Consider the following 23194-nt stretch of genomic DNA (forward strand, 5'->3'; position numbering starts at 1 on the left):
AGCCCAGTTTCTGGCTCAGATGTCTTGTTTCATGGCATCACCTGTAAGTCCCAAAGGTGCTTTTTTTCAAGTGTGGAGCCTTCTTGGAACTGTTGAAAGGACTGTGTTAAAGAGGCCATCTATGTCAAAATTGAACAGCCCTCTCTCAACAGAGAAGGAGGGATACAACATCATCTATCTCCAGTCTACAACACAGTCCTTTCAACAGTTCCAAGAAGGCCCCACACCCATTTGCACCACTCAGGTGACCCTGGATGACACGCATAAACCTCCAGGTGGCCTTAGCGATCTGCTAAAAGGATGCAAATGACCAGCTGTCTGTAAGGAGTATAAATCCTTCCATTCCCCACCATCCAGTCAGAGCTGAAGAAGCTTCTTGGATGAGAAGTGAAACACCAGAAAGTCCAGTTGCCTCTTTAAAAAAACACCTTGGGGATAACCATGACCTGGAAGACTGAGAATCTCTATAGACATACCGTGTTTCCCCGAAAATATGACAAGGTCTTATATTTTTTAGACCCATGAAATATGGCCTTGGGCTTATTAAAGGGGAGGGCTTATTGTTTTTGAGTTGCCAGGTGGCTGCTCCCTTGCGACCGGCCTCCCGAAGAGCCGGGCACAGCCTCAGGGTCAAATGGCTGTGTTGCACTGTCGCAGCAGCAACACAGCAGTCATGAGGTGGGCACGCTCGCGAGCAGCCGCCTGGCAAACTCCTTTTCCAGCCGGGCAGAACGCCGCTGACCAATCTAGTGGTACCCGGAAGGCACCAAGCAACGTGAGCACCTGTTCGCCGCCCTCCGCCTCCTGCAGCTCGGCGCCTTCGGAATGCCCCTAGGTGAGTGAATGGAGCTCTGCATGGCTGGAGAGGGGGGGAGTTGCGCGAGCAGCTTTTCCGCTCCCCACTTGCGCGACTCACAGGCTCACGATGCCCTTGGCTAGCTCTGCAGAGTCAGGTGCTTTCAGGGTACCGCTAGGTTGGTCAGCAGCGCTATGTCCAGCTGGAAAGGGGGGTTGCCGGGCGGCTGCTCGCAAGCGTGGCCACCTCATGGCTGCTGTGTTGCTGCTGCGATAGCGCAACACAGCCATTCGATCCTGAGGCTGTGCCCGGCTCTTCGGGAGCCCGCTCACAAGAGAGCAGCTGCCCGGCAGCCCCCCCTCTTCAGCTGGGCACAGCGCCACTGACCAACCTAGCGGTATCCCGAAAGCACCAAGCAACGCGAACGCCTTTGCTCCCCACCTTGTTCCTGCGGCTTGGCACCTTCGGGATACCGCTAGGTCGGTGAGTGGTGCTCTGCCTGGCCGAAGGGGGGGGTTGTCCAAGGGGCTGATTTTCGGGGGGTGGGCTTATATTTTTGCCCACACAAAAAATGTGACAAGCTTTAGTTTCAGGAAGGTCGTATTTTCGGGAAAACATGGTATCATCTTTAAGTTCTAAGGGCTGTGCAGTACTGCTGAAGGCATTTTGAAAATCAGGCTTGCTGCTTTGTTATAAATTGAAAGCAAGAATGTGGAAGCTCACAGATTGGATTCCCTTGTCTTAAGAACATAAAGTCACCCTTGGTGCAAGGCAGAAAGAAGAGGAGGAATGTCATCAACTGATCTCTCTTCATCTTGACACCTCAAGCTTAGGCAGCTCAAAAATATTGGAGGCAATGGAGAGAGCTACCGTATTTTTCGGAGTATAAGACACACCTTTTCCCCACCTAAAAGAGGGTGAAAATTTGGGTGTGTCTTATACACTGAATACAGCCCCACTGTCCCCCACCCTTTGGCCTCTGCCTCCCAGCAATTTACCTCCTTGCAGCAAACGGGGAAAACGGGGTTTGTGAAGGCTGCAATAGGCCAAAGCAATCCCTGCAGCCTGAACCAGCTGATGATGGGAGGCACCTTAAACTGAAAGTGAAACTCCATGAGGCAGAAGCAGATTTTTTTCTTGTGCTAATCTGGTTGTTTGCTGTTTGCTGCAAGAAGGTAAGTCAATAACTGTAAATGCTTATAGAATGTTCAAATTATTAGACTTATTTTTTACAGATTGCTTTATTATTGTTCTAGACAGCTTAACAAAATGAAGAAGCTTTTTAAAATAAATGCTTGATCTGAAGAGGTCCAGTGCTATTGTATCTTCTTTTACATAGCAGAGAATAACCAATTTCATTGTATTTAAGTATCATGACAATAAAGATTATACTACTACTACTACTACTACTAATAACCAAGCTTCCAGAAAGCACATCAATTTTAATAGCATCTGTACAAGTATAGTTTGAAATTTAACACTACAAACAGTGTATATTGCCTGTACTGTTTTCTGTTTGTTGCAAGGAGGCAAATTGCTAGGAGGCAGAAGCAGATTTTTTCCCCTTGTTTTCTTCCCGAAAAGCTAGGTGCGTCTTATAATTCGGAGCGTCTTATACTCCGAAAAATACGGTTGTATTATGTGAACAAGTATATGGGGGCTAAAGGGATTAGTGGATCAGAAAGGTCAGCAGTTTGGCGATTCGAATCCCTTGCACCGCATAACAGAGTGAGCTCCCGTTATTTGTCCCAGCTTCTGCCAACCTAGCAGTTCAAAAGCATGTAAAAATGCAAATAGAAAAATAGAAGGTAAGAAGTAGGAATAGAAGGTAATAGCGTTCCGTGCGCCTTTGGCTATCAGTCATGCCGGGCACATGTTCACGGAGACTTCAGACAGCGCTGGCTCTTTGGGTTTGAAACGGATATGAGCACCGCCCCCTAGAGTCAGGAATGAGTAGCACATATGTGCGAGGGGAACCTTTACTTTTTAACTGACAGTGGGTGTTGCTGAGCTGTAGGAATTAGAGAAAATAATGAGGCTATATATATTGCCCAAGGTGGGTTTTTCCCTACTTGATAAAAGGGAACCATTAGGAAACTGAAACTTCAAAACTTTTTAGAGCTACAAAAATCTGATCATCTGCAAACCAGGTGTTGGTCAATAAATATATGGTGTCTCTATTGTGTTTGTCATTGCATGCTAAATCCCCACAATAAACATTGCATTTCAACACCACCACCCCCATTTTAGTCTACTGATTCATTTGGTTACCTCCCATTGTTGCATTTATTTGCACAGGGCAATTGCATAACTAAAATTGAAGCAGGATCCAGGCAAATTAGAACAGCATCAGATAAAGACGGGCTAACCAGAGACCTAGAAGTGAAGTCCTATGAAGGGAGAAAAAGAAAAGGGGCTGGGAATGGTCAGCTTTGAGAAGAGAAGACTAAAAAGGGACACAGTGGTTCTCCTCATATACCTGATGAGATATCAGAGGGGGCCCTGGTGCTGAGCTTGGTTGTTTTCTTGCAGATGTTTCCTTACTGAAACTAGGTAACATTCAGACAAAAGCACTGATGATGTTACCTAGTTTGGGTAATGAAACATCTGCAAGAAAACAACCAAGCTCAGAGATCACCAAGTACCCCTCATTTCAGCCCCGAGCTACAAATATTCTTTAATGAGAGAAATGTCAGAGGAAAGAAAGGCAAGAACTGTTATTTTAGAATGCAACACGGGGAATAATTACCATATTTTACGGAGTATAAGACACATTTCCCCCCTAAAAGAGGGTGAAAATTTGGGTGTGTCTTTTACACTGAATGTAGCCCTGCCTACCTGCCGGCCCCCACCCTTTGGCCTCTGCCTCCCAGTAATTTGCCTCCTTCCAGCAAACAGAAAACAGCCTGTTTCAGTTTCAGCTTCAGCACAGCTTGATTAGCACAAGCAGCTGATTGTTGGTTGGATCGGCCTCCTGACCATCAGCTGTTTCAGGCTGCAGGGATTGCCTATTGCCACTTTGTGCACCCCATTTTCAGTCTCCGCATCCTATTTTTGGCCTCTGAGCATCTCATTTTCTGCCCATTCCGATTCCCACCACCTGGAATGGGCAGAAAATGGGGCATGCAGAGGCCGAAAATCTGGAATGGAGGCGGCAATAGGCTATGGCAATCCCTGCAGCCTGAAACAGCTGATCGTTGGGAGGCCACTGAAACTGAAAAGGGCTGTTTGCTGCAAAGAGGCAGATTTTTTTTACTTGTTTTCCTCCCCAAAAGCTAGGTGCGTCCTATACTTTGGAGTGTCTTATACTCTGAAAAATATGATAAGTTACAAGGAGGAAAAAAGCCATGCAGGTTAACAGAACATAGTTGAGCCGCAAACTGTTTCACTTAAGCTGTCTGCAAACCTCAGAAGAGCAGTAGATAATAGTGCACAGCTGGGAATTACTACTTGAGTTATTCCTTGTGCGTTTTCACAAACGCAAGCAGGAATGGATGCTTTCAGAGATAGAACATTGGTGGTGGGAAACTTTATTGGCCACATGGGCTGCATACAAGGGTTTGATGGTAGGATGGACATTTTCAAGAATACATTCACATGGGGAGCCTTGTTGCAGCTGAGATTACTAGAAGAAAGAGGATAAAACCATTCTGTTCTTTATCCATTGGCCTCTCCCTTACTAGCTTGTCAATCTTGAAGCCACTGGTCATTTTCTGATTTGTTGAAGACCTCTTTTGCAAAGCCCCAACAACCATAGAGTTCTTTTAGTCCGAAGCCGCAGCCTTGGATACTGTAGAATCTGTAGAGAATGCTTTACATTCCTCAGGCCTTGAGAGTCAAAGAAATCTAATTTAGGTGCTGGGTCTTCCAGACACGCAGGGTTAGCTGCAAATGGGTGAATAAATTTGCTGGAGCAGATAAATGAAGAGGAATCAAGAGATACAATCAACCTCATGAGGGCAGCAAAGCCCTAGCAGAACCGCAGTCTGCCTCTCCAGAAGAAATAAATGTGTGGAAATTCTATATCCATGATGGTGAACCTATGGCACACATGCCACAGGTGGCACGAGGAGTGATATCTGCTGGCACGCAAGCCGTCAGCTCCAGCACGCATGCCAGCTGATTTTCAGACTTCCAGAGGGCTGAGGGAGGCCATTTCCACCCTCCCCAGGCTTCAGGAAAGCCTCTGGAGCTGGGGAGGGTGAAAAACAGACCCAACAGGCCTACTGGAATTCGGTAGGGCTGTTGGGCCTGTTTTTCAGCCTCCCCAGGCTCTGGAAGCTTTCCTGGAGCCTAGGGAGGGCAAAAGCGGCCTTCCCCAGCCCCCCCAGAAGCAATACCAACCTCAGCTTGGAGGCAAGCAGTGCAGCCCACGTGGGGGGAGGGAGCGTAGGTTTGTGTGCGCATGCACATGTGGGGACACGCTTTGCATTCTGGTGCTGGCACACGCGCACACTATTATGCATGCACGCTCGCATTTTTGGCACCCAACAACAAAAAGGTTAGACATCACTGTTCTATATGGTCCCCAGATCTGCTTCATTTTCCAAAGTTCCATGTCAGTTGATACAATATATATGGGAAGAGACTTCTGTAGTAGCCAAGTTGTGAATGAAAGTATTGCTTTCTGTAATTATGAAGGTATTTTGAGTTATTTAAAAATACATACATTACTTTTTTTTTCCAGAACAAGAGGGACATTCTTCAATGGCCTCATCAGTCAGCGCATCTGTAATTAAATCACCATCAGACCCTTCGCATGCCTCTATTCCACTGCCACCTCTTTTGCTCCCAGCAATTGCAACAAGGACTCACAGCGCATCAGTGTCCAATAGAAACCCTAGTATAGAAATCAAACTTCCACAGGCTATCGTTAAACCACAAATCCTGACTCATGTCATTGAGGGTTTTGTGATCCAAGAGGGTTTAGAACCATTTCCTGTAAGTGTAAGTGCAAAAAAAAATACATCGTTGCACCTTGTATGTGTGATATTTTCCTTTTAAAAAAGGCAATGTGCTGTGGTTATTTGGGGCTTCTGTTTCTTTAATCTTTGTTACTCTGAATAATTTAGACTAATTGTCTTATTAATCATTATTGTCTGTTCTTCATGAAGCCAGTGAAGTTTTAAGCTTTCTGCTCAACAGCGTTCTGAACTTTAGTGACTGCAATCAGAATGACCTCTGCTGGAAAGGATCAGGCAACTCACAAAAATGTATGCCTTTTAGTCAGATTTGTTGGTTGGAAAAGGTGGGACCAAACGCTTTGAGAATATTTGCTACCAAAAATCCTTCCTACAATCTCTCCCTAAAAAGGTTCATGTTCCTACCCACCAAATTTTGTAACGTAAGACTTAGCACATGGGTGGTTGGATATACCATAAATGGAGAACAAATGTGAGGTCATAAAATACGTGTTGAGTGTTATCAAGAGTAAGCATAAAACAGTGGTGGGTTCCAAATCCCGGTGCAACCAGTACGGTACAACGGGGCCGCTCGTCCATTACATGCACAGCATGCGCATGCGTACTTACCGCCCGCGATGCTCCAGCTGCTCGGCGGAGTGTTGCACAGGTGCCGTACGCTCCATGCGCGGAAGCTCCGATCGGCTCAAATACTGGTAAGGAAGACAAGCGGGCAGGTGGGCCCTCCGGAGCACCGTACCAGAACAATACCTGGTGCTCCCAGCAGGCACCGGTATGCCCGTACTGGGGCGTACCGGTTGTATCCCACCACTGACATAAACGCAAAATGACTGAATCTCCTTTCCTCAACATCAGCAGCATTCTCACTAGAGTCACTTCTGGTGAACTGCGTAGCTAAATATTTTTAATAAATAAAATTATGATGGGCCCATAAGTCTTAGTAATGATTGTATTTGCTCCCTGTAAATCCCTGTAAATTATGTTGACTCGGGGAAGGGAAAAAAGCATAACCTGGAGATAAATGTCGGGGATTAGTCCATCAATAATTTTGAATTGGGAATTTTAAAATAACCAAACAATGTCTCTAAAGTTACATTTAAACTATATTTAAACTGATCTGTTTTTAATTATTTTTCTTAAGAGATTTTTTTTTAAATACTTATCCTATAGTTGAGGAATATTAAGTGTTTGGTCGAGGAGTGTGATTCCTGGTGTTGATTTTCGTTTGTCCTTCCCATTGTCTTTTTGAGTGGAAACCAGTTCCTTCCCAGGGGCAGGTTGCTTCTCAAAGATGCCATCAGGGTAGAAGTAAGGTGACATTTTCCATTCGGCAGGAAGCATGGACTCCTGCCTTTTTGTTGAAGACATCTTTTAAACACAACTAAGGCTCAATACTTTTCTGTTTCATAAATGCAATTATTTGTATTCCTTTATGTATTGATAGATTTAAATGTACTGTTAGCATTCAGCGCAGCTTGCAAAATTGCACATAAGAGCTGCACATCCAAAGGCAAATGGAAAATCCCAGTATGCACAGACACACGCAGAAAAACACACACACACACACACATTAACTAACTAACTAAATATAAATGTGTGTTTTCAACTTATGGCCCTTCATCCTAAAGTTGGTTGCTCTTCTCTTTCATAACAAAAAGTTATATTTCCCCGTCTGTTTTCCTGTGCATGTCAGGGCTGGAAAGAGACAGCAGAATATAATCCCATTTCCTCTTAATAGAATAGAACAGTAACTCAGGATGTATCCTGAAGATAACATTTTTCTTTTTCTGTGGCATCTCATTACAAAGCCACAAATGGAAGATTCAAACAAAGGTTATTTCATATTAAAAACTGATTTTTTTTCCCCCTTCACATCTCCATATTTTATTTCACATTTTCTTCCATATGTTGGTGGTTCACCCATAGCCTCTGGACACCCCACCCCTCTAATGGCTATACTGGTGCCTGTCTTTGAAATTGATAGAAGCATCTAATCTATGGCTCTGTATGTCCTTGTAGCAGTAGCTAGATTACCAAATCAGCAAAGCCCTGAACTCTTCAGACACTTGATATGAGAAATCAAACATTTATTTATTTTTGTTAATGATTTTGTCTTCCTCTCTTAACAGGTAAGTTGTTCATCTCTTCTGACTGACCAGCCTGCAAAAAAGAGACTCTTATTGGAGGAGCAAGTTGTGAATGTTATGTGTGTTGAACCGGAGCTTCAGAACAATGCCAAACATGCAGACAACTCCTCAGACACAGAGATGGAGGACATAATTACTGAAGGTTTTTGTATTTCCTTTAATCTATATGAATATTTATTCCTCTTATTTTCCCAGGAGCTTTAAATATCATCCAGAATGACCTTCCCACCTTTGGGATACCAGATTCTTAAAAGAGTTTGTTGCAAGGAAGTTACCAATCAACTGTAAGGTGTCAGGGCTGAAACTGCAAGGGAACATCCTGTATCACAGGTGGGCTACGACCGGTACGCCCCGGTACAGGCATACCGGTGCGTGCCAGGAGTACCGGGTACCGGTACGGTGCACCAGAGGGCCTACCCGCCCGCCCGCGCTCCTTACCTGTATTTGAGCTCTTCGGCGCTTCCATGCATGGAGTGTATGGCGCCTGCGCAACACTCCGCCGAGTAGCTGGAGCATCGCAGGAGGTAAGGACGCGTGCGGGTGCTGCACACGTTCATGTGGACGCCGGCCCATTGCAACGGGATCCGGAACCCACCACTGTCCTGTACCTGGCTTTAGGTTTTCATGTTAGATTAACTTAAAGGCTCTGGAAGAAGATGTATATTCCCATCTGCACTGTTATAACTAAATGGGAATAAAAGTTGCATTGACTGCATGAATGAGTCACTTGAATCCCATCTTTAAATTCCTGTTGGAGGTAATCTTGTGAATGCTTCAGCTCATCGAAGGTTTATTGAAGATTAACAGTGTATTTAAATACAGTGGCTGGCAATTTACACCTCACAGAATAAGGTGGAAAATTCAAATGTTTATAGGTTAATATAGTTTATAGGGACGCAGTGGCTCAGTGGCTAAGACACTGAGCTTGTTGATCGGAAAGGTCGGCAGTTGGGCGGTTCAAATCCCTAGTGCCGTGTAATGGAGTGAGCTCCCGTTACTTGTCCCAGCTCCTGCCAACCTAGCATTTCGAAAGCATGTAAAAATAGAAAAATGCGCCTTCGACGTTGAGTCATGCCGGCCACGTGATCACAGAGACGTCTTCGGACAGTGCTGGCTCTTCGGCTTTGAAATGGAGATGAGCACCGCCTCCTAGAATCGTGAAAGACTAGCACATATGTGTGAGGGGAACATTTACCTTTACCTTATAGGTTAAAATGTATATTGTTATTATTACTGCGGGCAAGCAATATTCATTCTTTCAGGGAATAAAGGTAGTCCTCGACTTACAACCACAATTGAGCTCAACCTTCCTGTTGTTAAGTGAGACATTTGCCTCTTTCTTGCCACCATTGTTAAGTGAATCACTGCTGATGTTTAATTAATAACTCGGTTGTTATGTGAAACTGGCTTCTCCATTGACTTTGTTAGAAGGTCGCAAAAGGGGAACACATGGCCTTGGGACATTGCAACCATCATAAATATGAGTCAGTTGCCAAGCATCAGAATTTTGATCACATGACCACGGGAAGGCTGCAACAGTCGCATGCGGGGGAAAACAGAAATAAGTCCCTTTTTTTCAGTGCTGTTGTAACTTCAAACAGTCACTAAAGGAAGCATTGTAAATTGAGGACTACCTGCACCACCATGTTATTACTACCCTGTTTCCGTGAAAATAAGACCTCCCCGGATAATAAGCCCAATCGGGCTTTTGAGCACATGCGCTGAAATAAACACTCCCCTGAAAATAAGCCCTCCTCCCAAAATATTGCAACACAGCAGCAGCCATGAGGTGACCCACACTTGCCGCCTCCTGCACCTCAAAAATAATAAGACCTCCCCGAAAATAAGGCCAAGGGTTTATTTCAGGAGTCAAAAGAAAATAAGACCCTGTCTTATTTTCGGGAAAACACGGTACCTATTGGAGGCTTTTTTCCTCACTATATGAAAATCAGAGGCTTGATTGACATATGACTAAGCAGTGACGGAAATTGATATTAGATATTGCTTATGGGCTTTTTTCAAAAAAAAGATATGAATTTACTTGGAAAATACCATGTCTCTTTCATTAGTCCTAAATTTATTAATTTGGAGGAGAAGCCATGTTGTTATCAATCTTATTTTTAATGAGCCTTGCGCTCGGGAAATGTATGCAGGTCTGTAGTTTTGAATGCTGACATTCGTAAACCTGCGTTTGTAGGAACTCTTTTATTATTGCTAATATATATATGGTTTTACAGGATCAAAAGACATACAATTTCAAGCTATAACACACAGAACAATACAATGTACCTGTTTTTGTGTACTAGACACTAGAGAGTAAAATCAAATAACATATACCATGGTGGTATAGGGATTAGAATGTAGTACTGCAGGCTAATTCCTGACCGCCGGCAGTTTGGCAGTTCAACTCTCACCGGCTCAAGGTTGACTCAGCCTTCCATCCTTCTGAGGTTGGTAAAATGAGGACCCAGATTGTTGGGGGCAATATGCTGACTCTGTAAACCGCTTAGAGAGGGCTGTAAAGCACTGTAAAGCAATATATACCGGTAAGTTTAAGTGCTGTTGCTATTGCTCTATACATGGATGGTCTTGGTATTAAAACCTCTGATCAGTTTAAAAGAATTTGATTATTGAATAAGAAGTTACAGGTCGTTCTTGCTGAACAATGTCAATTGTCAGTGATTGCCAGCATTAAATGAGGACTGTGTAGGTTGTTGAGTTAAGGATGTCATTGTAATCATGACTTTTCCATTGATTTTACTTGTGAGAAGCTAGAGAGGAAGGTCACAAATAATGATCATGGGATCGTTACAGCAGCTGGAATTTAGAGAAGCAGTTGTCAGCACCACTTGTTCAGTGGTATTGCAAGCTCCAACAGTTGTTGTGGTGTCATTAATTAAGTAATACCTGTCATTAACTAAGTATTAAAGACTCAGTAACACCTATATTTCTGATGGTGAGCTGCTGACATTTTTTAAAATGGAGCCGAGGTGGCACAGTGGTTAGAGTGCAGTACTGCAGGCTACTTCAGCTGACTGCTATCTGCAGTTCGGTGGTTCAAATCTCACCGGCTCAAGGTTGACTCAGCCTTCCATCCTTCCGAGGTGGGTGAAATGAGGACCCAGACTGTGCGGGCGATATGCTGACTCTGTAAACCGCTTAGAGAGGGCTGAAAGCCCTATGAAGCGGTATATAAGTCTAACTGCTATTGCTATTGCTATTGCTAACTAGGCAGGCTGGACATATAGTTTGATTGCACAAAACCATCTTTGATTTGTAATGTTAATTGTGAATATTTTCACAATTAATGAGGTTAATTGTAATGATGTATGTGGTTCCTAGGGTGAGATGGTCCATAATGGATAGAATTTTTTTAAATTATTTGATCTTAATCTGGCAGAACTAATGCTATGTTCTTGATTTGTCTTTAAATCAAGGAAGGTTCAGTCATAAGGAAAGGCCTTCCTTGTGACCACTAGCTTTTCAGAGTCTCCAGATCATTTTGGCGTACAATTCCCCAAGACTTGAGCCTTTCAAACCCTTCTGTTGTAATGGAATGGTACAAACTAACTGCAGTTATTCTGCTATTTCCTTTAGAGGGACTGGATGAGATGGAGACAGATCTTCTCAAGTGTGAATTTTGTGGGAAAATGGGGTACGCGAACAAGTTCCTGAGGTCAAAACGGTTCTGCACCATGTCCTGCGCTAAGAGGTATTCTTCACTCGTTATCATTCTAGAGATTGTAAAAGCCATGAATACAGTGCACCATTTGGAATCGAATTCTTATGTATTAAATGTCAACTTGCAAAGGATCCCTGGTCTGCTCTCAAGTAGCGGGGGGGGGGGGGGGACTGATGAAACGGCCCTGGCAGCAAAAGACAGATGCACATTCCAAACTTATCTCTCTCAAGGCTGTATCCCAGGGTTAATTATAGCGGCAGGAGGGGAGTGATCTCTACAACCAGCCCGTTGTTGAATGTGATTGATGACACACCCTGGGGGGGGGGGTCATGATTGGGGCCGTAAATTACGTGGGGTCAGACCTGGCTTCACTTGGGAACGTGCCAACATGACGCTCCTAATAAATAATTGGATTTCTTTTGAAGCTTGGCTTAAGGCTCATGATTTAGTTAGGGCATCCTTCAGAACCCTGATACTAAATCAGATGAGTCTCAAACAAAGGTACTCGCTGGGATGATTCTGAGTAAAGGATTTGCTTGTTTCATCCATAAGGATATGTTATTAAATGGTTGGGTACACTGGTGGGATTCAAATAATTTAACAACCAGTTTTCTGCTCTAATGACCAGCTGGGTAGGCATGGCTCGGTAGTCATGTGACTGGGTGGGCATGGCCAACTCAACGTCACTCACGTCAATGGGCGCTTCACCTTCTGTTACAATCTAATAAGGGTTAACCAGAGAGGCAGTTTCTGTAAGAAGGGCAATAAAGATTAGGCTAGAAACAACACCAGAATGTTTCCTTACAGGATTAGCCCTGTAAAGTGGAAAAAAACAAAGGAGATTTTTTTCCAACAACCGGTTCTCCAAACTGCTTAGAAAGTTAACAACTGGTTCTCCTAAATAGGTGCCAACTGACTGAATCCCAGCATTGGTTGGGTGTATATATATGTATATGTATGTATATATATATACATATATATACATATATATACACCCAACCAATATATATATACACCCATATATATATATATACCAGGGGTTGTAAAAAATCTAATAGATACCTTTCACCCTGGCTTCGCTGATAACGGATAAGAGCCTGTGGCCTAATGGCTAAGAAGTTTGCCTAGGATGTAATATAGCCCAGGTTCAAATCCCAGTAAGGGTATGGCTAGCTGATGAGAGCTAAATAGCTTGAAATAGATCTATACCAGTCTCCCTTTATTTATTTATCAGCACAAATAAAAATAACACACACACACACACACACACACACATATATATATATATATATGTGTGTGTGTGTGTGTGTGTGTGTGTGTGTGTGTGTGTATATGTGTGTATATATATGTGTGTATATATATTAATATTAAAAAGAAGCTTGGAAATGAGAAATATTATTTATACACTGGAACAGATGAATACCTATCCTTGTATCAAAGGAGTATAAGATCAAAGAAAAAGTTGTACATTATATAAAATAGTTCAATAATCTCTTTCCCTCCCTCCTTCCCTCTCTCTCTCTCTCGCGCGCTTTCTATAACTCTTCTACTCATAAAGCCGATAAATTTCTATAAAGCTTCTGCCTCCAAAGTTTTACTGAGGTGAATGTACAAACTTTCGTCCATTCAAATGGATTTTTTTCTTTTTTCAGATTTTTTTTCTTCTGTCCTTTCAGATTTTTAAGCTTCTTAATCAATTGTATTTAATCAGAAGCTTATAACACCATAAACAACTTTAGAGAACAATTATATGTTGAAAATAGAGATCATGTTCTTTGGAAATATGATTCTTTGTATGTCAAAAGCAATTAAAACAAAAAAGGGAACAGGTTGTTCAACCTAAGCAATATTAAATAGGAAAAAAACAAAGCTCTTTTTAAATTGTAGTAATATTCAGTTGATACATTTTAAAACTTCCTCATTGAAGAATCATTAGAGTATGTAAACAATCAAAAGTGATAAATTTCCACCAAGGACAGACGAGGAATGAAGAAATACAGTTTCTAGCCTGTCCTCAAACAGGTTTTTGAACCAATCCCTCTCTCTCATTCCAATCTATCTCATGGGTGGGAATTGGAAGAATGAAATTAAATTAAAAAAAACACTGTATTAGCCACAGTGAACCTTTGGGGAAAATTCAGGCTATAAAAGAAATGTGTGTGTGCCTGCATGCACTCGTGCGTACACACACAGAGTGCTTAATATAAACATTTCAAATCAAATCTTTACTTTTTTAAAAATTTATGAATATATTTTGCAATGAAGTGACTACATCATTTAAAACCATAACAGGAAGTGTGTAAATTACTTCCAGTTTATGCATGGCTGTGTGTATTTCATCCAGAGTATCGAAACATACATTTATTTGAACTACAAGTCACTGAATCTTAACATCTTTTTGTGATGAGACTAAAGGGACTCTACCCTCAATTCCAAGAATAGAATAGAATAGAACAGAACAGAACACAATACAATGTCAGTCTGGAAGCCATCTTTTACAACGTTTCTTTCATTTGGGGTGTTACTTGGAACCCTGACATAGAATAGAAGAGTTGGACGGGGTCTTGGAGGTCTGCTATTCCAACCCCCTGCTCAGGCAGGAAACCCTATACCAGCAATGGCGAACCTTTTTTGGCTCACGTGCCATAAGGGGGGGGAGCACAGGGGGGTTGTGCGCGGGCATGCCACACCCATAATGCAATGCATGACCCTCCCCCAGTGTGCGTGCGCGCATGAGAGGCGCTCCCCCCATTTTTTTGCATGCTTTTTTTGCCCTCCCCAGGCTCCAGAGGCTTTATGGGAGCCAGGGGAGGGCGAAAACAGACTCCCCCTCCCCCAGAGGCCCTCTGGAGGCTTCAGGGACCTTCAGAAGGCTTCCCTGAAGCCCCCAGAGCACTGAAAAGGACCCTATGAGCAAATCGGAAGTCATTTAAGCAAACTGGAAGTTCAGAAAAGGACTTCCGGTTTGCTCGTAGGGGCGGTTTAAGCCCTCTGGAGGCTTCAGGAACCTTCAGGACTTCCGGTTTGCTCATAGGGGCGGTTTAAGCCCTCTGGAGGCTTCAGGAACCTTCAGGACTTCCGGTTTGCTCATAGGGGCGGTTTAAGCCCTCCAAAGACTTCAGGGACCTTCAGGAGGCTTCCCTGAAGACTCCGGAGGGCTTAAACCGACCATACGAGCAACCTGGAAGTCCTTTCCTGAACTTCCAGTTTGCCCATAGGGCCATTTTTTTTGCGCTCCAGAGGCTTTAGGGAAGCTCCTGAAGCCTCCGGGTGGGGGGGGGCTCTTTTCGCCCTCCCCGGGCTCCTATAAAGCCCCTGGAGCCTGGGGAGGGTGAAAAATGGCTTTAAAAACGGCTGAACTCAGCTGGCCAGCACGCGCATGAGTGCTGGCCAGCTGACAGGGCAACGCCTCGCGTGCCCTGACAAATGGCTCCGCGTGCCACAGGTTCGTCATCCCAGCCCTATACCATTTCAGACAAATGGTTGTCCAATCTCTTCTTTAAAACGTCCAGCGTTGGAACATTCACAACTTCTGGAGGCAAGTCGTTTCACTGGTTCATTGTTCTGTTTTACTTCAACTGAAACTTTCGATGGTTTTCATTGTAGAACCATTATAATAATGATTGCATACTGTTTCGTCATTTGCATCTAGGTATAATGTGAGCTGTGGTAAGAAATTTGGATTATATTCATCAGACAAGAGCAGTCGTTGGAGCCGTAGTCCAGATAATCCAGCTCTTGGGCGGCGAGGGCGGCGTCCCAGTGGCTCTGAAGGAGCTCCAAGGGAACACTTCCTTCGACAGGTCTGTAGAATACTAATTGAACTCCACGGTGTCCTTTTAACAAGAGTCGCAAAGGAAAATGGTTATACTGTGGTTTGTCTGTACTGCATTTTCCAGCTACCAATTACTTATCCATCTGCAGAAGAAGACTTGGCCTCTCAGGAAGACAGCGTGCCAGTTGCCATGACCACTCGCCTGCGAAGGCAAAGCGAGAGAGAAAGGGAGCGGGAACTTAGGGAACTGAGAATTCGGAAAACAGCCGACAACATGGATTTGTCGCCAGCCATGCAGTCGGTCCCATCGGGGTGGACCGTCGAAGATGTCTGGGCCTTCATCCGTTCATTACCTGGTACGCAGCAGAAATCTGTTTCAATTTGCGAAGACAGGCTCGCTGGGAGGGGAAGACGGGTAGTCCTCGACTTACGACCCGCCTTTGAGCCCAAAATTTTTGTTGCTAAGTTAAACGTTTGTTAAGTGCATTTTGCCCCAATTTACGTGCCACAGTTGTTAAGTGAATCCCTGCAGTTGCTAAGTTAGTAACACGGTTGTTAAATTAATCTGGCTTCCCCATTGGCTCTGCTTTTAAAGAGGTTGCAAAAGGGCATCACACTATCACAAGACACTGCAACCACCATAAATACAAGTCGATTGCCAAGCATCTGAATTTTGATCATGTGTCCATGGGGGTGCTGTAGCAGTCATAAGTGTGAAAAAAACAGTCCTAAGTCACTTTTTTCAAGGCTGTTGTAACTTTGAGCCATCACTAAATGAACTCTTGTAAGCCGAGGACTACCTGTATATGAGGTCCATACTTTGTTGCAAAAACGTTGGGGAAATTTCGGATGTACCGCCTATTGCATGTGATATATCTAGAATTTACTTTCAGAATATTTTGAGAAGACTTGCTTGTGTGTGAAAACTCTTTTTCTGGTTCTTTTCCCAGATTCCACAAGAATAATTTGAATGTGTGACAGGTGACATAACAGGATGGCAGACTGTCTGTATCTTCTGCATTCTGTCATAACTCATCTGCCATATAGTAAAGCTATCAAAAATCCTGGAATGTATTCCAACACCATTTTATTTTAAAAGAATGAGTCCATAGTCCATGTGAAGCCTAATGGGGGTTGCACATTCATATAGGGTGTTCGTTTTCATTTAATAATTTATAATAACAAAACTCTTTGTTAAAGCTTAGAAGCACAAAGATGAAAAACTAATGCAAGCTAAGAAGAATATAAGAAGGAAAAGAAAAAGTATAGAGGAAATATATATATTATATTTATATATAAGAATTCATTGTTCCTGAGGTTAGTGGTTTTCTTTGCAGCACACAAGGTTCTGAATTTTTTTTTAAAGTGAATGCTAGGTAGATCTAGAGAGTTTGATAATCAGCAGGAAATGCCGTATTTTTCAGAGTATAAGATGCACCTTTTTCCCTCAAAAAAGGGGCTGAAAATCTGGGTGCGTCTTATACCCTGAATACAGCATTTTTTGCCTCCCGAAACACCGCCCCATTAACCAAAATGGCCATGCATAGTTTATAGGAAGCTTTCAAAGAGCTCCTGGGGCTGGGGAGGGCAGAAATGAGCAAAAAACTGACCATTTAGCAGTCTATAAGCTTCCTAAGGGCTATCCATGCCCTTTTTTTGACAAAAAATGGGCCCATTTATGCGAAAAACAGGACATTTTTTCCTAGCTCCCCCCCCCCCCGAGCACTCTACAAGCCTCCTAAGGGCTATTCATGCCCTTTTGGGGGGGGGAACTGGCCCATTTTCACAAAAACAGGCCGTTTTTGGGGGGTTTGCAGAGTGCAAAAACTTTTTTTAAAAAATTTGCCTCTTCAAAGCCTTGGTGCGTCTTATACTCCAGTTTGTCTTATACTCCAGTTTGTCTTATACTCCGAAAAATATGTTATGTGATGAACAGTACTCCTAATTGCCTTCTTTAAATTATAAATTTAATTACACAGTTCCCCCGATAATAAGACCCAACTGGAAAATAAGTCCCAACATGATTTTTCAGGTAATATAAGTCCTACCCAAAAAATAAGCCCCAATTAAAATCGTCAACCAGGCAGACACAATTAGTACCGTATTTTCCCCAAAATAAGACCTATCCAGAAAATAAGCCCCAATGCATCTTTTGGAGCAAAAAATAATATAAGACCCAGTCTTATTTTGGGGAAAACATGGTATAATATTGTGGGACTTTTTTCTTTTGCATTTAGATACCTTATCATTCTTTGAGGGAGAGAGTTGTGGTTCAAAAATGTGAACAATAAATACCATACTTTTTGGAGTATAAGACGCATCAAGGTAAATTTTTTAAAAAAGTTTGTGCACTCTCCAGACCTCCCAAGCCCTCTGCACGCCTCGATTTTTTTGTGAAAAACGGGGTATGCAGAGAGTTTGAGGCGCCTGCAAAGTGTTTCTGGGGGGCTGGAAAGGGCAAAAATGAGCAAAAAATGGCCTGTTTTTTGCTTGTTTTGCCCTCCCCCCAGCCCCCAGGAGCACTTTTCAGGCCTCCCAAACCCTCTCCACGTCTATTTTTGTGAAGCGGGTGGGTTTTTCGGGAGGCAAAAAATGCTGTATTCAATGTATAAAACGCACCCAGATTTTCAGCCTCTTTGGGGGTGGGGGGAAGGTGCATCTTATACTCCAAAAAATGCAGTAAATTTCCATTGCAGTACTGTGCGCTATCTAATAGCATATAACAGGAAGATAAAACGTTATGATATAAACAAACATATGTCAGTATTTCCCCACCTTCCTCTACTTAAGTTTCCATTTTAGGTTGACTCAGCCTTCCATCCTTCCGTGAGGACCCTTATGGTTGGGAGCCATATGTTGACTCTGTAAACTGCTTAGACACGGGCTGTCAAGCACTATGAAGCGGTATATAAGTGCTAATGCTACTAAACATTCCAAATAATCTCTTGGTGCTTCTTGATGGAAGTTGCAAAATGGTTCTGCTCCAGTATCTCTTGGGATCTTATCCAGAATTTCTCGCCACCTTGAAAAGCCCCAGGTGACACAGTTATAAAGGATATCCTCTGGTCCCTCATTTCAAGGCATCCCTGCCTTCCTTTCTTAGTAATGTTTGTTATCTATTGCAGGTTGTCAAGATATTGCTGATGAATTTCGAGCCCAAGAGATTGATGGGCAGGCTCTTCTCTTATTAAAAGAGGATCATCTCATGAGTGCGATGAATATTAAGCTAGGACCCGCACTAAAAATCTGTGCACGGATCAACTCTCTGAAGGAATTGTAGTGGAAAACCAAGGTTTAAACCACAGTTTTAAATTGACTTGTAAAGTAATAAGCCAACATCTCAGTGTTCGATGCAATGATTACTGCTTTGCTTTGCTAAGCATTTTTTTTTTCCACATAAAAACTGTCGGAGGAACATTTTTAATATGAACTTTCAAAACTTTCCAGCTATTCAGGAAGCATAAGCTGTGCTGGTTTAAAAAAAAAATATTAGTCAAAACCTGAGTGAGGTAGAGTCAGTGGGAAGCTCTTAAGAAGTGTATGTAAAATGTTATGGGTGATGCTTATTCCAAAAAAAAAAGGCAATTACAAGAATTAAGCTTCTTTTGAATATATAACCTTGATTACAGTTTTACATTATGTTTCTATACACTTTTTTTTTCCTTTATAGAAAGCTTTTACAAATACGGATTAACAGAAGAGTCCACAGAGTTTGTGGAAGCATTGACTATGGTAAAATGCTATGCATTTAATTGTGCTCATTGGATTTCAGTTAATCTTGAGCCTATGGTTTGAAGAGAACCTGTAGTTCACCTTCTCTTCTCCCTTAATCCTACAGCTCAAACCACCATGATACCATTTCCTTTAAGCGTGGAAGCTTTTCTGTAAACATGTGTCATATTTTGGGAATCCCGCAAACCTTCCACCATTACCATAGACACTTAGATCTTAACAGATCACATGTGCCCTCCTTGCCAGTTTAAGCAGAACCCCCATCAATGTTTAGATCCCCCCCCCCCTTAGTCTATGGGGAGGTATGAATAGGTGGAGCTTCCAGTGAGTATGATGCATGCAGCAGTATAGCTGCAGGACACGGTTAACAAAAGCACATACACTATCTCTTTGTATGATGCTGTGTGTTGAAGAGGGCATTATGTTACTGTCTTTTTGCCTTTGCTGCTGGTTCGTGTAGACCAAAGGAGTTGACACTCATCTGTCCAATCCCTAGAGTAGAGGCACCTCTTCATCCGAATGCTAGTGTGCAGCTCTGTTAGAGTAGTTTTTAAAGAAGTAAAATGGCTACCATGCTTTGTTTCCATCTGTCTTTTGTGTCTGCCTGCCTGCCTTCCTTCCTTCCTTCCTTCCTTCCTTCCTTCCTTCCTTCCTTCCTTCCTTCCTTCCTCCCTTCCTCCCTTGAATGCTGTTAGGGATGTTATTGGAAGAAGCACAGGTTGAAATTACATTGGTTTCAGCTCTTAGCGTTTTCTCACAACCCAGTGTTATCTGCAGAAACTGGCCACCATCACTGTGACGAGGATCCTAAATCAATGGCACCAAAGTATTATTAGCAAGTGGTCAGGTGTTTGCCCTCTGCGTCTGCTTAATATTTTGCACTATAAACCAAAAGATCTTGTTGCCATGATAGGGCTTGATCAGCCATGCACACCAATGATTTTTCTTGGGTAAGATAACACTTGAGAAGGGTGACCTTTATGGTAGAAAAGAAGTTCCTTGTAACAGATTTCTTCCAATTCAGAACTCTCCAGGGAACTACAGTTCCCATCAGCCCTAGCTAGGGATGACCAGGTGAGGGGGAGCCTCTATATAATTGAATGTAAATCTTCCATAAGGTGTCATAAGGTCTGTATTCATTTCTGACATAGGTAGACTTCAGTATAATATAATTAATACAGATTTGTTTCTTGGGAAGAACTTGAAAGCTACTGTAGTTAATTCCTCGGTACTAGCAAAGATACCTGGTTATGGTTATTCCACTGAAAGAATCTGTCAAAATAGATAAAGGGTGATTTTTCATTTATTTCCTTCCTGCCTATTGGGGGTCCTAAAATTGTGAAACTGGAAGACTCCCCAAATCAGTCTGGATGGGGAGCAAATAATCACTCTGCTCACACGTCTTTCACTGACTGATAGAAGGTCACTCATGAAGAACTACATGGGTATCATCCTGGTGATAAATAGTATTACAGTTATAAATCTCAAAAAAAATTCTTTATTTGATTAGAGAATTATTAGAAAAAAATGCTTATTACCTCGATTGATTGACAGTTATTTAGAGCTAGCAAGAGCACTTAAGCCTTAAACAGCATTTTACTGATTCCATATCTGGTATTTTGGAATACTTTCAGAAGGATTCCTAGCTGTTTACATATTGACAGATTAATATTGAAGGTTATTGGAAGCTCAAAGCAATCTGTATAACTTAAGAAAATTAATTGCTATTGTTAAAACATGTCCATGTGGTGGGGGATCAAATATATTATTGCATTATTCTCCAATTCTCAACTTTTACTATCATTACATTATTTATACAGCAAGGCCTTGTGGCTATGTAGCAAAAATCTGACAATTTGTTTTCAGCCAAGCAAAGATTATGAGCAACTATTGGAAATAAAGGTAGCTTTGTGAAGGGAACTTACACCAAAGCAGAATTACACATTTGGCCCCATTTGTTGAACTTCCAAACAAAAATAGCCACTTTGGTCCCATTCACTTTAAAGAATTTAAGAGTGGGGTCCTCTAAAGGACTAAATTAGAGAGTACACACATGCTGATTTATAAATCACTTTTAGCACACGATTTACATTTTACTGAGTTGAATATTGGGTTGATTTAGTTTTGTGAACGACTTTTCTTTGAATGTTTATATTTTAAATATGTAAATGCTACAGCATTTTAATTTTTTTTTGCATATTCTGTAGTTGTCGGCAGAGCACAATTTCATATTCATAGTAGTATGATAAGTATTATATATTTTAACCCAAATGCACACTTGATTTTCATTAGCTGCACAATGTTTATAACCTTTACAGTAATTTTACAAAGAGGATTATGGTATTACTCTTCTGTAGTCAGTAGTAGTATTGTTTCTCTGAAGAATGCAGGATATGACGAGAAGCACAAAGGATTCTGTCCTGAGGGGGGAAAAACAGATTTTGTTCTAGCTTAATCCCCAGGAAAAGAATTTGACAGATTGCAGATAACTGCTGAAAGAACACCGAAGCATTACTATCCGGGTGATTGGCATATCTAAATCTGGATAATTTGACAGGCATGGGTCCTTCCTCTTGCATTGAGGAGGTGGTAAACATTTTTGTCAGATTGAATTGTCAGGCTACTGAGGACCCCCAGGTCGTCCTCAACTTAAAACCATCAACGGCACTGGGCGGGAGGGAGTGACTTATGACCCATTTTCACCATTACGACTGTCGCAATATCCCCATGATCATGTGATCATCAGACCCTAAATAATCAGCATGTATTTGTGGCACTTGTAATGTCTCGAGGTCACGTGATGATCTTTTGCAGCCTTCTGAAAAGCAAAATTAATGGGGAAGCCAGATTCATTTAACAGCCATGTTGCTGTTTAACCACTGCAGTCATCCACTTAACAACTTTGTCCAAATAGGTCATAACAAATGACAAATTTGGCAGTTAATGATTGTCTTGATGAGCCACACAAATTTGGGGCTCAGTTGTGGTCATAAGTCAAGGACTACCTGTGTTTGCATACAATCCTTTCCCCCTCCGCTTGCCATCCATGGGGAGGGAATAGTCTTGTAGCTAAAAAAATAATAATAATAATTCCAGTCCCATTTCCCCCTGCATGCAGAGTTTAGCCCTGAGTTAGTAAAAGGGCAGAATGTGCTGTCCTCTGTCTAGGCAGCTTCCTCCTTGGGAGGGACTTGTTTTGAAGAAAGCTTTTTGGATTGCCTCCAATTAGAATGCTTTTGTGTTTGCTTTGAGCATTTTTCACTGCAATTTCCGTGGGTGCTGATGTTGGAGGCTGCATGGAAATAATTGTGCAAGTTGAATTCCCTGTGACTTGTCTGAACACAGTCAACAGTGAGAGCCCTTATTTGGAAGGTTTATCCATTTTCTTTAGGCAATTTGTCAAATAAAAAGCAAGGGGTTAATTGCAGGAGGGAACATTTTAGAAGATTTTGTCTGTCTGAGGGATATTTTTGCCCTCTTCTTTTTCTAGCAATGTCCTATTTCTTAAGTTCATTTCATGATACGCCAGCAGAGTCTCCCCCTAAAAAGTGCACCAAGTGATCATTAGTAATTTTTGTTTTATTTTGGCAAATTGGGACTGTTGCTATAGGTGTCTGCAGAATATCTCCCGGGGCGCAAGGGTTGTTGTATCAGAGTTGCCTCATCCAAGTTGTTGCATCCAACGACAAAAACGTCTGAATGTATACAAGACACTGAATTCTGTTGCTAGTTTTTCTAATTCTACTTTAGTTCTTAGGATCCCCTGAAAAGTTGTTTGTAATAGTTCAGGGACCATTTAGAAAATAATAGTAGTGTTGTTTACTACTTGTAGTAGTATGGCAAGGGGTGAGGGGGGAAAGATGAGTTTCCCTGACTGGCATAACACCTGTCCACTAAAGCCAAACATAGCTGCATCTCATAGACTTGAACAGAGCACAGATAGAAAACTTCCCGGCTTCTGCGGCTCCTTTTCAGGCTGCAGTTTTTAGTGGAAAGGAATACATTGCAGGTAGTCCTCAACTTACAACCAGTCACCTAGCAGTGGTCATTACAACAAATCTCCCTGGAGATACTTCACCATCTGGATTCGAAGTTTTGATGGTGAGGTTATCCCTTCTGTATCCCATGACCATGATTGCA

General features: G+C 42.3%; 1 protein-coding gene across 8 annotated transcripts in view; it reads left to right on the top strand.

The window, feature by feature from the left end:
• The window catches only part of PHC3 (polyhomeotic homolog 3), a 56117-nt gene extending 35143 nt beyond the window's left edge, over window positions 1-20974 (top strand). For 5 of the 8 annotated variants that reach the window (XM_087725260.1, XM_087725264.1, XM_087725263.1 and 2 more), the window contains 6 exons: window positions 5484-5743; window positions 7848-8007; window positions 11463-11577; window positions 15200-15350; window positions 15447-15678; window positions 18448-20974. In XM_087725260.1, coding sequence (XP_087581386.1) covers window positions 5484-5743; window positions 7848-8007; window positions 11463-11577; window positions 15200-15350; window positions 15447-15678; window positions 18448-18602 — 1073 coding nt within the window. In that variant the 3' untranslated portion in view covers window positions 18603-20974. Of the gene's footprint in view, window positions 1-5483; window positions 5744-7847; window positions 8008-11462; window positions 11578-15199; window positions 15351-15446; window positions 15679-18447 lie in introns of those variants that run through there. The other 3 variants (XM_087725262.1, XM_087725265.1, XM_087725267.1) reach the window with 2 other exon arrangements.
• The last annotated feature ends 2220 nt before the right edge of the window (window positions 20975-23194 follow it).

Source organism: Thamnophis sirtalis, unplaced genomic scaffold (genome assembly GCF_051295495.1).
Source record: "Thamnophis sirtalis isolate CommonGarterSnake01/CBP01778 unplaced genomic scaffold, rThaSir2_p1.2 scaffold_11, whole genome shotgun sequence".
NCBI lineage: Eukaryota > Metazoa > Chordata > Lepidosauria > Squamata > Natricidae > Thamnophis > Thamnophis sirtalis.